The following is a 14,067-nucleotide window of genomic DNA, read 5'->3' as shown; positions in this document are numbered from 1 at the left end:
TTGGCAATTGGCATCTCACCTGTTACTCTCGACTTGTGTTTTCATGTTCTGTGTTACGTTAACGCCTGTGTAAATGTCAGTGCTGCTGGCTTCCTTTAAACCTGTGTCTGCTGTGATTTGAATGGGTGATAATAAGGTTTACATGTTTGCAGTTACTTGTAAAAGGCATGTAGTCTCATTTATTTCTGCAGATCCATGTTCAAAATACAAAGTCATGTTTATGCATTTAGGTGCAATATAATATGTAATTTACATAATGATAAGCAATATACAATGTACAGTATATCTCAAGCACTTTGTAATATTGTCCAACATTATTGTCACAAAATGTGGGTAAGCCTCTTGGTTGAAGTGCTACAGATCATCGTTTCCCACCATGTAAGGAGAACATACTTTTGCACTTAGTATACAGTGAGCATCTGGTAAATATTGGCATTATTACCAAAGTATAGCATGGGAACACTCTCGTCGGCAAAGCAAGAGGGTGCAACCAAACCAGCAGAACAAAAATGACTCTTTACGATGGCCTTCATTGAGAACAACTCTCATTCAAGTGAGCGATACTGATGCGAACTCTATTATTATACTATTGAACTGGTTGCTCAATAATAATTAGCAGGACTTGTAATAGTTTAGTAATACTTCTTAATGTTTTAAGAAAAATAAAGAGGGTTTTCAACAGCAATTCACAGCAATTTCGGTTCCCCGAAGAACCTTTTAGTCAAACCATTTCGTTCATAGTGTGAGGAACATTTTATTAATCTATAGAACCACTATAAATGTTAGAGATTCTTTATACCATAGATGCCAATTAAGGAGTTTAATTAGGAGGCCAATAACTGTAAACACTCAAAGGGCACCAGTCAATTGTAGGTTGATTCGATTCTTGATTTGGTTACATGCGAACCACCCTGCCATGGGCAGTGATTCAAGGTCCCGGTAGGTCTGTTGTGGCTTTTGTGGTTCCTGGTTTCGAAATGGTCCAGAGGTGATGGAGACAGCAGCAGGTCACCAGAAACTCTTCTGGTGAACAGATAGATGTCACTCTTAAAAATAAAGGTTCCACATAACCCTGATGCCACAAGTGTTGTTCATGTTGGAACCCAGAAACCAATAGCCTGATCTGAAGAACTCCAAAGAACCTCAAGAAGGAGAAGGAGGTTCTTTGCAGTGGCAAGGAACCACTGAAGAACCTTTATTTCTAAGAGTGTGGGTCGAGCAGGAGGCATCGGTGAATGTCATATGCTTTAGCGAGAGTTGGGGGATGTGAAAGAGTGCATTGAGCTTGTTCTTTACTCGCCGATTGAAAGCATCATCATTGAGCTACAGCTACTTCCCAACCTCATCTAGATATTTGCGGTTCAGTTCCGCCTGTTCCCTTTGATTCTCGATCCGCGCCATTTCGATCATGTTTCTCAGCAGGTGGAAGGTGAGGTCGATGGAGATCGGAGGGTCGTCGTTCCGTTTGGAAAACTCCGTGAGCTCCTCTAAGCTGTTGTCCTCGTGTGGTGATCGCAGCTGCGCCGTGGGGAAGTGCGGGAGGTGCAGGACACCGCTTGCTTTCTGCGCTCCGAGGTTTCTTTGCAGGTATTGAAGGAGTTTTTCGCCCACGAGGTAGGACACGGCGTCGTCTCCAGCCCTGTTTAAGAGCACGTCGTCTAGCTGGTTGTTCATGAGGCTCACATCGCGGGGTCGACAGGTGCTCAGCGGGACGTGGGTGGTCAGTAAGACTGAAGTAATGAGCAGGACCAAAGGGACGGGCTTCATGCTGGACACAGCCGAGCGCTTCCTGAGGAAAACAGCCAGGTGTGTTACTACAGCGGAGCGCATTCGATTCAAAACAAAAGTTTAGTGCACAACAACACGGCAAAAGTTTAAAATATAAAAATGAGATTACGAAACGAGTTATTTGTGACCCTGAACCACAAAATCAGTCATAAGGGTCAATTTTTAAAAATTTAGATTTATACATAATATATGGTTTCTTAGGATAGGACATTTTTTGGAATCTGAGAGTGCAAAAAAAAAAAAAATTCTAAATATTGAGAAAATCGCCTTTAAAGTTGTCCAGATGAAGTTCTTAGCAATGCATATTACTTATCCGAAATTAAGTTTTGATATATTTACGTTAGAAAATTTACAGAATATCTTCACAGAACATGATCTGCATTTAATATCCTAATGTTTTGGCATAAAAGAAACATCGATACGATGTATTTTTGGCTATTGCTACAAATATACCAGGTCCAGGGTCACATTTTTGTGATTTGTAAAATCAAGATTAATCTAAAAAGTTTTAGTAAATTATTAACTATTTTAGTAAATATTCATAGTGCTTAAATAAATTACAAAATTCAAAACGAGTTATTTTTTATACTTCTTATACTTAAATATATTTAATATGTTAGAATATTTTGTATTTATTTAATAAGTATAATTATAAAAGTGCAAATAAAAATGACAAAATTATGAAATAACTTGTTTCGTATGTTTTTGTAAAATCAAGTAAATAAAGTAAAAGTGTATTGACTGTGTATTGTTTTTTTTAATCGTGTATATAAAAAGTTTATTTTTAGTAAATATTACGTAAAAGTGCTAATATAAATTACAAAATCGAGATTATGAAATTAGATGTTTTTTATTTTTATATCAAGTATATACATTTTAAAATATTTTAGTAAATATAAAAGTGCCAATATAAATTAATATTAATATATATATTTAAAATCAGTATTATAAATAATATAAAGATTTTAAAATGTTATTATTTATATGAGTAAAAAAATAAAGAGTTCGTTTTGTAGTAAAAATACTAGTATGAATTATAAAATTAACAAATACTAATAAAGTAAATAAACTAATAAAATACTATTAATATTAGTTACCAAAGCAAGAGTTGGTTATTTGTCGTTAAAGATTAGAAAAATTGACTTTGACTTTAATATATAAAAATATAAATCGTTTCTTTAGGTAATATCGGTGAAGAGTTATAAAAATCGCATCTGAACTCGTTTATAAAGCAAATAAATATCAAAACACACACAAAAAAAATACTGAATAAAAGCAAAGCACAAACATAGTCACTGTTCGGTTAAATAACTATGATGGTCATACCACTATCGTAATAAATAATTGTTTTAAAAAATGCGTAAAAACCATCAACTAAATTAAAACTTTATCTACTCTAATAGCTGCATAAACCGAATCTTGAAATCAGACGTCACATACTCACTGAATGAACAGTAACGACAGTCCTGTATAACATCAACACTAACATCTAAGCTTGAATGGCCTCAATCAAGAAGTTGAAAGCAAGTCAGATAAGGTAACTTACTCGGTCGTCTTCTGTTGCTTCAAAAGTACTTGTAAGGAAGAGTGTTTGCAGACAGACTGGAGTGGAGCTCCTGGAGCTCAATGGTTATATACATCACACACCGCTCCATTGACGTCAGTCGAGCTGCATAAACTGCTTGTAAATGAGGCAATTCTGAAGTGAAACGAAGAGTGGAGTAAAGGAGCTGTAGATCCGAAGGACGAAGTGAGACGTTTGTTTGTCTCTCCAAAGTTTTCCATCACAAACGATCATCCTAATGCTGTTGCAAAGTCATTAACTTGGTATCAAAGACAATCCGAAGTTGTAACAAACATGTGATCGGTTAATGGTTCTACTGGTCCTTTGACTTTAAAATCACTTGTTTTCAAATGCACCTGAGCAAAGTGAGCTAAGGAACTGCTGTCGTGATGGATTTCTGCATGGCTGCTCATTTGTGGTCAGGAGGAGAGCAGAAGCGCGCAACGGGGACGCGAAGCCTCCGTCTCTGTCCAAGGTGCTGAAATTCTTCAAGGCGCAGCCATACTTCATTCATTGGCTCATATAGATAGATAGATAGATAGATATGACCCATTCACAGTATTAGAAGTACATTTGAAAACCTCAAGTTATTATAATACTGACATTAATCCTATGTGTAAACATACACCATGATTTCAAATGCTTTCTGACTGTAAAATAACATGTTTTAAAGCGTGGCTGAGAACAGCCAGATGCAGAGGTTTAGTCACTGTTGACTATTGTTTCTGGCTAGCCGTCAATTCCCTTGAGTGACGAAGCATTAGCTGGACATGCTGAGATATTTATATAAGCCTGACACGCTGTCGAAGGAAAATCCTAAACATGGCTTTACCTTCCTGCAGAGACAAATATAGACAGAGCCAATATATTTCTTAATAACAGTAGGTGTGATTTGATGTTTTTGGAGGGATGACAGTTAGCAGATACATTAGTTATCCAGTGACAGCTTTGTCTTCTCAAAAAGCTGATCTGCAGGCTGAAGCTGTGAATTGCAGTCAAGCTGAGGAACAGCCGCCCTACATCCTATTGGCATGGGCAGCAAAGAAAACAGGGTCTATTGGTTCAACATTGTGCTAGATAAACTGTAAATTCAGGGCAAGTTTTCAACATCAGCTGTTTGTTTTGAAATACAGACTATGCAACAATTTGCTAAAGTACATGATGTGAAGATGAGTCTATAATGGGTTAACAAGATTCAGACACAGAAATGCAAAAATAAGACGTAATTGATAGGGCTGGGTTTTGGCAAATTTGACGATTCGATTCTGATTCAAGCTTGCGATTTGATTCGATTTCCAACTCGTTTTGATTCAACATCGATGCTTTAGGATATATAAGGTACAGTACACGTCAAATTTTATCAAGGAAAAAATATTCTCTTAACTAATGCTGCAAAATATACACGACAGTCAGTTGGTACTACATTACTATAATACTTAAGATTAAAATTACCTCATTTGTATACAAATGCTTAAATTACACTTATTTTATAATAATAAAGTTACAGTTATATATTTGTACACTGTAAAAAATAAAAAACACAATTTGTTGAGTCAGCTTAAAATAATTTGTTACCCTGCTGCCTTAAAATTTTAAGTTCAGTCAACTAAAATAAGTTTAGTCAACTTGAAATGTTAAGTTGTACTAAGTAACAACTTAGATATTTGTGTTTGCTAAACTTAACAGATGGGTAAGTAACCCAGCTGCCTTAAAATTTTAAGTTGATTCAAGTCAAATATCCAAGTTGTCACTTAGTATAATTTAACATTTCAAGTTGAATAAACTGTTTTTGAGTTGACTGAACTTAAAATTTTAAGGCAGCCAGGTTACAAATTATTTTAAGTTGACTTAGCAAATTGTTTTTTACAGTGTACTCTAGTTGTTTTTGAAATATAAACATTTAAATGGTGTCATAAAAACTTAAATATTGAAGAACAGAACGATGAATGAAGCACATTTTAACGAAATGCTCTTCTCTAGAGTTGAGTTCATTTTTCTGTCTGACTAACCATTTTATGCTCACCTAGTATGTGTTTTCTGAAGTAAATATTACATGACGTGACATTGTTTACAAGCTGTTTTATTCACGTCTTTGTGCCGTGAAACACTGATTGAGCGATTACATGAGACAGGATACGGGTTTCGGTAAGTTGTACTTTCTTTGAACATACCTTCTGATGTTTATTCATGTTTATTTCATGCTGAAATTGGTATTAAAGCGGAGGAGACGATCAGGTGTGACGCTTCACTTGAACTGAGGCGCTACAAGCGATCCGTCACTCCACATGAAACAGCGCCATAACAGTATTTATTGTTTGAATACAGTAATAAAATGCACATAATTTGAAATCTAAGACTTTGTTTCATATCAAAAGAAACAAACCACAAACTTCAAATTGTGATTTATTGGAATAGTCCAAATATAAAAACTTATTTTAGGTGTACCGTAGTGATGTCAAAAACAGGGTTTGGAAAATGGATTCATACAGTACTTGCTTATTATATACACTTTTTTGTAAATTTTGAACACACAAAAAAGTTATGGACTGCAGCTTTAAGAATTGGTACTGTTTCGTAAAAATGAGACTCGATTAAAATTGAGAAATCAATATTTTTTACCCAACCCTAATATGATTTACTGTCTTAGTCATGTGTTTTACACAGATATGTGACCCTGGACCACAAAACCAGTCATAAGGGACAATTTGTTTATAAAAAAAAATGAGATTTATACATCTGAAAGCAGAATAAATAAGCTTTCCATTGATGTACAGTTTGTTATGATAGGACAATATTTGGACAACTGTTTGAAATACAGAATCTGAGGGTGCAAAAAAATCGAAATAATGAGAAAATCACCTTTAAAATCGTCCGAATGACATTCTTAGCAATGCATATTACAAATTTAAAAAATAATTTTTTATATATTTATGATAGGAAATTTACAAAATATCTTAATGGAACATCTTTACTTAATATCCTATTATTTGGCATAAAAAAAAAAAATCTATAATTTTGTATTTTTGGCTGTTGCTACAAATATACCCGTGCTTACTTAAGGCTGGTTTTGTGGAGCCAGGGTCACATATATTTCCAGGAGATTTAGGTATGAGTGATATTTTTATGAAGAATGTAGGGTCTAGATTATGGAATGGCTTGCCTATTGAAACTAGAATCACTACTAATCAGTCTAATTTTAAAGACGTTTTGTATTCATTTGTATTCTTTGGCTTATAATTTAGGGTGATGTGTTATGTGGTGTTTAAATGTAATGCATTATTTTTATGTTCTTGAATTTTTCATGATTTTTCAGCACTTTGAGTTATAAAGTAGTTGTAAAATACATTAGAAATAAAGGAAATCATATTCTGGCTTTTGTGAAATATTTATTTTATACACAGTACTGTATTGTGATACTCAATGCAATGACCTAGTAGAAGACATAAGATCCACAACTCCACTTCTGTCAATCACATGTTCCTTAATTTAATCACTGTGACCACAGAAGACAAAAAATGACTCAAAATGGAGTCACATCCTGTAACAGGCCTGCTGTTCTTAGTTATTGACCATAATACACCATCTAAACACTGGTAAAAAATAGACATCAAAATCAAATGTACAGAATTAATATAAATTCTTTTCAGAATCTATAATCACAAATGGCATTAATTTCAGAGGTTAATAAAATGTCAGAAATCTAAATTACTTTCAGCTTTGACTTGGTTGTGCAAACTTTATCTGTTAGTTTTGTGCACGTGTGTGTGTTAATACATTTGCTAAAGATCAACTGTTAAAAAACTACAAACAAAAATGTTCCTGTGTGTGAGGTAGTGGTCAGTCTCATTAAATCTTATTGGCTTTCCATGAGAGGTAAGAGTTCCAGGCTACAGCCACAACCTGAACAACAGCCAATCTGAAAAACACAAGCAATATCACATTTATGTCTTAAAATATAAATACAAAAAAACAATACAAATCCAGATGATTTTCAGGTGTGTGTATATACACAGCATATATATAGAGAGATATAGATAGACAGTTAATCCCACTGTGAAAGTTAAGGTGCCAGAAAGCAGTAACATCAAACAACACACAAATCCCAATAGTCGAAATGAAAATGAGTGCCTAATTAAATGCCTAATTAAAAAGTATTTCAAAAATTTCTCAGCTTCCCCCTTTTTAATAAGCTTTCATAATGCTGCCGTGTCGCAGACTGTGTTGCTGAGGCACGTCCTGTACGTTCTTTACTCAGTGACGCCCTTAAATCTCCAGCACTGCTGGATTAGTGCCCTGCTGCAATGGATGCATTATCATTATCAATGATCACTTGACTTTTCAGGCTAAAAAGCGTGGTTTTTCAAATCAGAGCCTTACCTGTGGTGGAGAGGGATGAAATAAAAATTGGCGATCTGCACCGGCGGCCAAAGCTGAAGAAATAAATAGACGTTGCATTAAATAGAACATTACTGAATGAACTGAAAAAAAGAAAGAAAGAGGGGAAAAGCACAGCAGGAAAACACTTACATAGTAATTGGAGATCAAGGCATCCATGTAGTCCTATTGGGATATGAAAAATGCAAGCACATTATTTAAAAAAATATATTATTTTATCATTATTTTTATTACTCATAAATGCACAGTCTGACTGAAGGAATATACACACATTTTATTCAGAAACGGTATAAAAAAAAGCTTAGTTCTAATTAATTATTTTTAGGAAAATTTCGTAACTCTTAAGTAAAAATGTAATGAAATATTATAAGCGTTTCTGACCCTGCTGCTTGCTCCTATCTAATGTTCCTTGTAATATTTTGAGCAAATTGACATTTCTTCAAGCATAAGCTGAAGGACTATGTGAGCACCTTAATACCAAATTATGATTCATGCAATTAAAATGAATCATTCTGTTGCAAAGACCCAAATTAGGACCATGAGAGCCAACAATACCAAAAATGCCTTGTATTATTTACTTTTCTATTCATCAAAGAATCCTTTATATGTATATGGTTTTCAGAAAAGTAGCTGAAAATTCTGACTTCACAGAAATAAATTACACTTTAATTTTTTTTAAATATATAAAATATATACCCTCCATGCCCCCAGACCTGTATGTCATCTTACATTTCACAGTTGACTGTTGACAAACATGATGCAGGGCAACAATAAATGCAGTTATATGACCCTAAAATTTAGGATATCAGGCCAAAGAAATGCTGCTGTATGAGTTTTGGTCGAATATTTATTGAGAGCAATATCACACAAGTGCTGTTTTTGTCCCGAATAGCACGAGTGCAAATATAATCTTATACAACAGTTCAGTAGCCTAAATAAGAAGTTAATATTGTGTTATATTTTAAACACAATATTGCCTGTTTTTGCTGTTTTGCCAATGCAAATATTAGCTATTAAAGCCACAGCAGAAGTGTTGTGCATCTGCAAACAACACACAATTTCACAATTTACTTAATTCCTGAATGAATTAGCAGCTTGAACAAATCAAATGAATGAATGACTCAATGACTTATTTATTAAGACTTTTACTGCCATCTCCTGGCAGTTTTAGTTTTTTATTTAGAATATAATTTCATTAAAAATATTTCCTAATATTTACTAGATATTAATAAAAAAATCTATATAAATAAAATAATGGCTTTAAATTATTTTTTGTGGAAAATTTCTTGTCCAAATTTGATGTGCGATTAATATGTGAATAATTAGATTACTTAATTGCCACACTGTGTAATTAATTCGATGTTAGATTTGAATTTTAATCAAAGAACAGACCATAGATAGATAGATAGATAGATAGATAGATAAGTCTAAAATCTAAAATAACTCAAAAGTTTTGAATCAGTAAGGTTTGTAATGTTTTTTGTTTTTTTTATAGAAGTCTCTTCTGCTCATCAAGGCTGCATTTATTTGATCCAAAATACAGAAAAAAACAGTATTATTGTGAAATATTATTGGAATTTAAAATACTGGTTTCTATTTTAATATACTTTAAAATATAATTTATTTCTGTGATGCAAAGATGACTTTTTAGCATCATTACTACAGTCTTCAGTGCCATTCTAGAATTCTTTGATGAATAAAAAGTTAAAAAGAACAGCATTTATTTACATTGTAATAATATACACTACTGTTCAAAATTATTGGGGTCAGTAATTTTTTTCTTTCCTTTTTTAAAAGAAGTAAATACTTTTATTCATAAAGGGTGTGTTAAACTGATAGTGATAGTAAAGACTTATATTGTTAGAAAAGATTTCTATTTTGAATAAATGCTGTTCTTTTTAACTGTTTATTCACCAAAAAAAATCGTATAAAATTATCACAGTTTCCAAAAAATATTAAGCAGCACAACTGTTTCCAACACTGATAATAAATCAGCATATTAAAGTGATTTCTGAATGATCATATGACACTAAAAACTGGAGTAATATTGCTGAAAAAAATTCAGCTTTGAATCAGAGGAATAAATTATATTTGAAAGTATATTAAATAATATTCCACAATACTACTGTTTTTTTTCTTTATTTTTGCTCAAATAAATGCAATCTTGATGAGCAAATCTTTCAAAAACGTTAATTAAAAAAACAAAAAAAAAAAACATATATATATATATATATCTCGAGTGATTTAACTAATTGGATTGAAATATCTGAAGTAAAAACTTCCCTCTAAGTGGTTATAATTCCTTTTTATCCTCATCATTTGAAGCTTCTGTTATCCAGACACAAAAGAGCTCGTTACATGTTCATTCGTGCTTTCATCATGTCATGACTAATGTTGCTGGTACCTAAACCCAGCCTAAAGGGCTCCACTCAGGCAGCGAGAGCTCACGGTTCCCTTAAAGCGCTGTAAAAGCTCAGTCCCACCGCATCAAGCGCAAGCCAACACCTCCTTTCCCTTTGCCATATAAAAATCAAGTCATCTGGAACACGAGGGCCCTTTCCCTGCTAGTGCCATCTTTTGAAAGGTCAACTTAGTGAGATTGTGTGTGTAAAAGAAGCCAGTATTAGAAACTTGTGTTCTTTCTGTTTGTACTCTTTGCCTTAACAGTTTCTAATTAAGAACGAACAAGGCACCGGCCACCTGGGGTGAAACTACCGCGGGGCTGAGACGTCATTATATTATTTTTCCTGAGCTTGACGTCACAGGAGTTTAGCCCCTCAGGAACAGAGCGGGTTTTTTTTTCATTTTTTGGACTGTTTTGAATACACAAAGACACAGAACACAACAGGGATGCTAATATGCTATATCTTTAGAAGTGAGCAACATCAAAGAACAGCCAAATCCTGTATGCCCTGGAAACTGGCCACTGGTAGAAAAGCTGCAGGCAGTTGTTCAGAACAACCCTGGAGACACAAATGCACTGCATTCTTGTCACTTCATTATGACAGTGATCTCTCTGTTATAGTCGCAGGTTATAAAGCGTCAAATGGCTCATGATGAGAACAATAATTTGCGGATGAGGTGTTGGTTCTAATCTTAGATTTTCTGCGAGCTAATGCGCACTTAACCTTTCAATCCAATATCAACAGTTAGTTGACTCTCTAGACTAACACCTGATGATGATGTTGCTGCACTTGGTGTTATTTGTTAAAGTAGGATAAAGTAGTAAGTGGGGAGATGGCATTTAACCTCACTCCACAGACTATGCAGGCAACACAAATGGTTTTAGTGATTTCTTGGCCAGTTGCACACACTTCTATAAAGTGTGGGTAAAGTTTTGTTGAATTACTGCAGACTTCTTGTGTATTTTTATGAAATATAATGTGTTATATTAAGGTATTGTGTATGTATTATATAAATTAAAAATAATTGAACAATTATATTAAATGACTAACATTTAATTTTCTTTCCTTAAGGATGTGTGTATTTTGGTTGTTGTTGTTTTTAATTAATTTATTTTTTTATTTTAATTGGAAAACTTCTGGCTACTGGCACAGAAATTGTACACTTTAAACTGAACTGAAAAAAAATTTACATTCAATTATTTGTTTCTGATCAATTAATAAAAATACAGTATGTATGGAAAGGACACAAATCCAGTTCATAGAAAGGAAGGAAGGAAGGAAGGAAGGAAGATAAATGTGAACAAAGAAATAGAAGTAAAAACAGAAAAAGGAAAGAAAGAATCAGAAACAAAAAAAAATAAGAAAAAGAAAGAAAAGAAAAACAAAGGAAAAAAGAAAAGCAAACAAAATAAAAGGAAAAGAAAAAGAAAAAAGAAAGAAAAAGAAAGAAAGAAAGAAAGAAAGAAAGAAAACACTAAAAAAACAAAGAAAAGAAAACGAGAAAAGAAAAGAAAGAAGCAAACAAAAGAACATGAAGAAAAAGAAGAGAGATGTAAAAAGGAAAGAAAGAAACAAAAAAATCTGGAAAATTCTAAGAAAAAGAAAGAAAGAAAGAAAGAAAGAAAGAAAGAAAGAAAGAAAGAAAGAAAAGAATGTGAACAAAATGTGAACAAAGAAGTAAAAGGAAAGAAAAAGGAAAGAAAGAATCTGAAATAAAAGAATCAGAAATAAAGAAAAAAAGAATAAAAAGAAATTACAAAAAATCTGAGATTTAAAATTTAAAAAAAAGAAAGAAACAGAAATAAACAAAGAAAAAAACAAGAAAAGAAAAGAAGCAAACAAAAGAACATGAAAAAAAAGAAAAGACGTAAAAGGAAAGAAAGAATAAGAAAGATTCTAAAAAAGAAAGAAAGAAAAAGAAAGAGAAAGAAAGAAAGAAAGAAAGAAAGAAAGAAAAGTGAACAAAGGAAGGAAAGAATTGAGAAAAAGAAAAGAAAAGAGAAAAACAAAGAAGAAAATAAATAAGCAAACAGAAGAACATGAAATAAGAAAAAGAAAAGATGTAAAAAAAAATAGAACAAAAAAGTGGTACTGTAAAAAGTACAGAAAAAGGAAAGAAAGAAAGAATCAGAAGGAAAAAAATACAAAGAAAAAGAAAGGAAAAAAGAAAGAAAAAAGATTTAGAAAGAAAGAAAGAAAGAAAGAAAGAAAGAAAAAAACAGACAAGAACAGAAAGGAAGCAAACAAAAATGTGAAAGAAGAAAAGATGCAAACAGAAAAAAGAATCTAAGAAAAAGAAAAAAATGTGAACAAAAAGAAAAAGGAAAGAAAGAATTAGAGAAAAAAAGGAAAAGAGAAAAACAAAAAGAAGCAAACAAGAACAAGAAATAAGAAAAAGAAAAGATGTAAAAAGAAAAAGAAAGAAAGAAAGAAAGAAAGAAAAAAAAAAAAAAAAAGAAAAACAAAACAACAAGAACAGAAAAGAAAGAAGCAAACAAAAATGTGAATAAAGAAAAGATGCAAAAAGGAAAAAAGAACGAAAGAATCAAAAATAAAAAATAAAAATATATAAGAAAAAAATAAGAAAAAGAGAAAGAGAAAAACAAAGAAAGAAGCAAACAAGAATATGAAATAACAAAAAGAAATGTAAAAAGAAAAGAAAGACAAAGAAAGAAAGAAAGAAAGAAAGAAAACACTAAAAAAAACAAAGAAAAGAAAACGAGAAAAGAAAAGAAAGAAGCAAACAAAAGAACATGAAGAAAAAGAAGAGAGATGTAAAAAGGAAAGAAAGAAACAAAAAAATCTGGAAAATTCTAAGAAAAAGAAAAAAAGAAAGAAAGAAAAAGAAAGAAAGAAAGAAAAGAATGTGAACAAAATGTGAACAAAGAAGTAAAAGGAAAGAAAAAGGAAAGAAAGAATCTGAAATAAAAGAATCAGAAATAAAGAAAAAAAGAATAAAAAGAAATTACAAAAAATCTGAGATTTAAAATTTAAAAAAAAGAAAGAAACAGAAATAAACAAAGAAAAAAACAAGAAAAGAAAAGAAGCAAACAAAAGAACATGAAAAAAAAGAAAAGACGTAAAAGGAAAGAAAGAATAAGAAAGATTCTAAAAAAGAAAGAAAGAAAAAGAAAGAGAAAGAAAGAAAGAAAGAAAGAAAGAAAGAGAAAGAAAGAAAGAAAGAAAGAAAGAAAGAAAGAAAGAAAGAAAGAAAGAAAAGTGAACAAAGGAAGGAAAGAATCTGAGAAAAAGAAAAGAAAAGAGAAAAACAAAGAAGAAAATAAATAAGCAAACAGAAGAACATGAAATAAGAAAAAGAAAAGATGTAAAAAAAAATAGAACAAAAAAGTGGTACTGTAAAAAGTACAGAAAAAGGAAAGAAAGAAAGAATCAGAAGGAAAAAAATACAAAGAAAAAGAAAGGAAAAAAGAAAGAAAAAAGATTTAGAAAGAAAGAAAGAAAGAAAGAAAGAAAAAAACAGACAAGAACAGAAAGGAAGCAAACAAAAATGTGAAAGAAGAAAAGATGCAAACAGAAAAAAGAATCTAAGAAAAAGAAAAAAATGTGAACAAAAAGAAAAAGGAAAGAAAGAATTAGAGAAAAAAAGGAAAAGAGAAAAACAAAAAGAAGCAAACAAGAACAAGAAATAAGAAAAAGAAAAGATGTAAAAAGAAAAAGAAAGAAAGAAAGAAAGAAAGAAAAAAGAAAAAAAGAAAAACAAAACAACAAGAACAGAAAAGAAAGAAGCAAACAAAAATGTGAAAGAAGAAAAGATGCAAAAAGGAAAAAAGAACGAAAGAATCAAAAATAAAAAATAAAAATATATAAGAAAAAAATAAGAAAAAGAGAAAGAGAAAAACAAAGAAAGAAGCAAACAAGAATATGAAATAACAAAAAGAAATGTAAAAAGAAAAG

The 14,067-nt window shown here is 31.7% G+C and overlaps 2 protein-coding genes across 2 annotated transcripts in view; both read right to left on the bottom strand.

Moving 5' to 3' along the window:
* Nucleotides 1–142: 142 nt before the first annotated feature.
* uts1 (urotensin 1) lies at nucleotides 143–3,720 on the bottom strand. The gene is made up of 2 exons (XM_051137769.1): nucleotides 3,335–3,720; nucleotides 143–1,789 (listed from the first exon to the last, which is right to left on the bottom strand). Exon 2 carries the CDS (start codon nucleotides 1,765–1,767, stop codon nucleotides 1,330–1,332), a length of 438 nt encoding a protein of 145 aa, XP_050993726.1. The 5' UTR covers nucleotides 1,768–1,789; nucleotides 3,335–3,720; the 3' UTR covers nucleotides 143–1,329.
* Nucleotides 3,721–6,718: 2,998 nt separating this feature from the next.
* Nucleotides 6,719–14,067, bottom strand: part of mpv17 (mitochondrial inner membrane protein MPV17) — a 28,150-nt gene continuing 20,801 nt past the window's right edge. Inside the window, exons 6-8 of the mRNA XM_051137891.1 lie at nucleotides 7,880–7,912; nucleotides 7,730–7,782; nucleotides 6,719–7,268 (exon numbers count right to left, since the gene is read on the bottom strand). Of these exons, the coding sequence (XP_050993848.1) occupies nucleotides 7,199–7,268; nucleotides 7,730–7,782; nucleotides 7,880–7,912 (156 nt within the window). The 3' untranslated portion in view covers nucleotides 6,719–7,198. The remainder of the gene's footprint in view (nucleotides 7,269–7,729; nucleotides 7,783–7,879; nucleotides 7,913–14,067) is intronic.

The sequence above is a fragment of the Labeo rohita genome, chromosome 20, assembly GCF_022985175.1.
Source record: "Labeo rohita strain BAU-BD-2019 chromosome 20, IGBB_LRoh.1.0, whole genome shotgun sequence".
Taxonomy (NCBI): Eukaryota; Metazoa; Chordata; class Actinopteri; order Cypriniformes; family Cyprinidae; genus Labeo; species Labeo rohita.
Note: the sequence above shows the minus strand (reverse complement) of the source record. Positions and strands in the feature narration are given on the sequence as shown.

What these genes read in the sequence shown, in the direction of transcription:
- uts1 (XM_051137769.1), bottom strand. Translation starts at nt 1,767, where the DNA reads ATGAAGCCCGTCCCTTTGGTCCTGCTCATTACTTCAGTCTTACTGACC.